Source organism: Eutrema salsugineum, unplaced genomic scaffold (assembly GCF_000478725.1).
Source record: "Eutrema salsugineum unplaced genomic scaffold, Eutsalg1_0 scaffold_8, whole genome shotgun sequence".
NCBI lineage: Eukaryota > Viridiplantae > Streptophyta > Magnoliopsida > Brassicales > Brassicaceae > Eutrema > Eutrema salsugineum.
Genome location: NW_006256414.1, coordinates 10,499,136 through 10,500,132, shown reverse-complemented (window position 1 = coordinate 10,500,132; position 997 = coordinate 10,499,136). Strand labels below are relative to the sequence as shown.

General features: G+C 30.1%; 1 protein-coding gene across 1 annotated transcript in view; it reads left to right on the top strand.

Annotated features, from left to right (window-relative positions):
- The window catches only part of LOC18009859 (probable serine/threonine-protein kinase PBL7), a 3,824-nt gene extending 3,055 nt beyond the window's left edge, over positions 1 to 769 (top strand). Inside the window, exon 6 of the mRNA XM_006392422.2 lies at positions 498 to 769. Coding sequence (XP_006392484.2) covers positions 498 to 668 — 171 coding nt within the window. The 3' untranslated portion in view covers positions 669 to 769. The remainder of the gene's footprint in view (positions 1 to 497) is intronic.
- Positions 770 to 997: the final 228 nt, after the last annotated feature.

Sequence of the window (997 nt, the reverse complement as noted above, 5' to 3'; positions counted from 1 at the left end):
TCAAAAGTCCAAGTCCTCTCGGATTCATTAAGACTTTGGTAACCCAATTGTTTGATATTATCCGGTATATTCTAGGTAGCAAGTCGCAACTCAGATATATCCGAAAAGCATAGAGAATGTTATAACTCGATCCTTGGCCTCGACAAATAAATAATGACCTCAAAAGACTATCATAAGTGGTTGATCTTGCATAACATACATGACATTTATCTAACATTAAGATACTAAGTTTGAGAATCCACGAAACAAAGACTTTTTAGACTTGTTATATGTCAATTTGTTAAAAAAAAAAAAAAAAAGAAAGATCCAACGACTTTGTATATTAAAACATCAAAAATTCAAAACCCTTAAACAGAACTCAGGTAAATAAAACTATAAATAAAAATTTTATAAAACATAAATATTATATAGTGATCCTATATCTTTTTCATATATTTGGGTCACTTTTTTGTCTGTATATATAAGGGCAAGAGCTGTAATAGATGTTATGAAAACAGGTAGCAGCCATAGCAGCAATGTGTGTGCAACCAGAAGCTGATTACAGACCGTTGATGACAGATGTTGTTCAGTCTCTTATTCCTCTTGTTAAAACATACAACCAAAGTTCTGTTTCTTCTCGGGTTCACAGCCGTAGAGAAAGCTTGTCCTATGATGATATTATGCCATGACGCTGTTTATATTTATGGTTTAACACTCTTTGTTAAATTGAAATTCATGTTGCTATTGTATATGTGTATGGATAAACGAATCAATTTGTATTATTAAAATTTATATATATATATATATTATATTTCAGTGTCTAAAGTGCTTGAAATTATTACGAGTTTGTGCTATCATAACAACGGAAGAAATTAAAACAGGGCTAATTAAAATATACAATTTATCTTCTCCTTTAACAACAACCAATTCTTTTAATCTTTTAATTCTGTCAATTCTAGTAATTGAAGATTCTCGAATATAGGTCAACCTTCTTTTCTTCTCCATTTTATTGGTGATG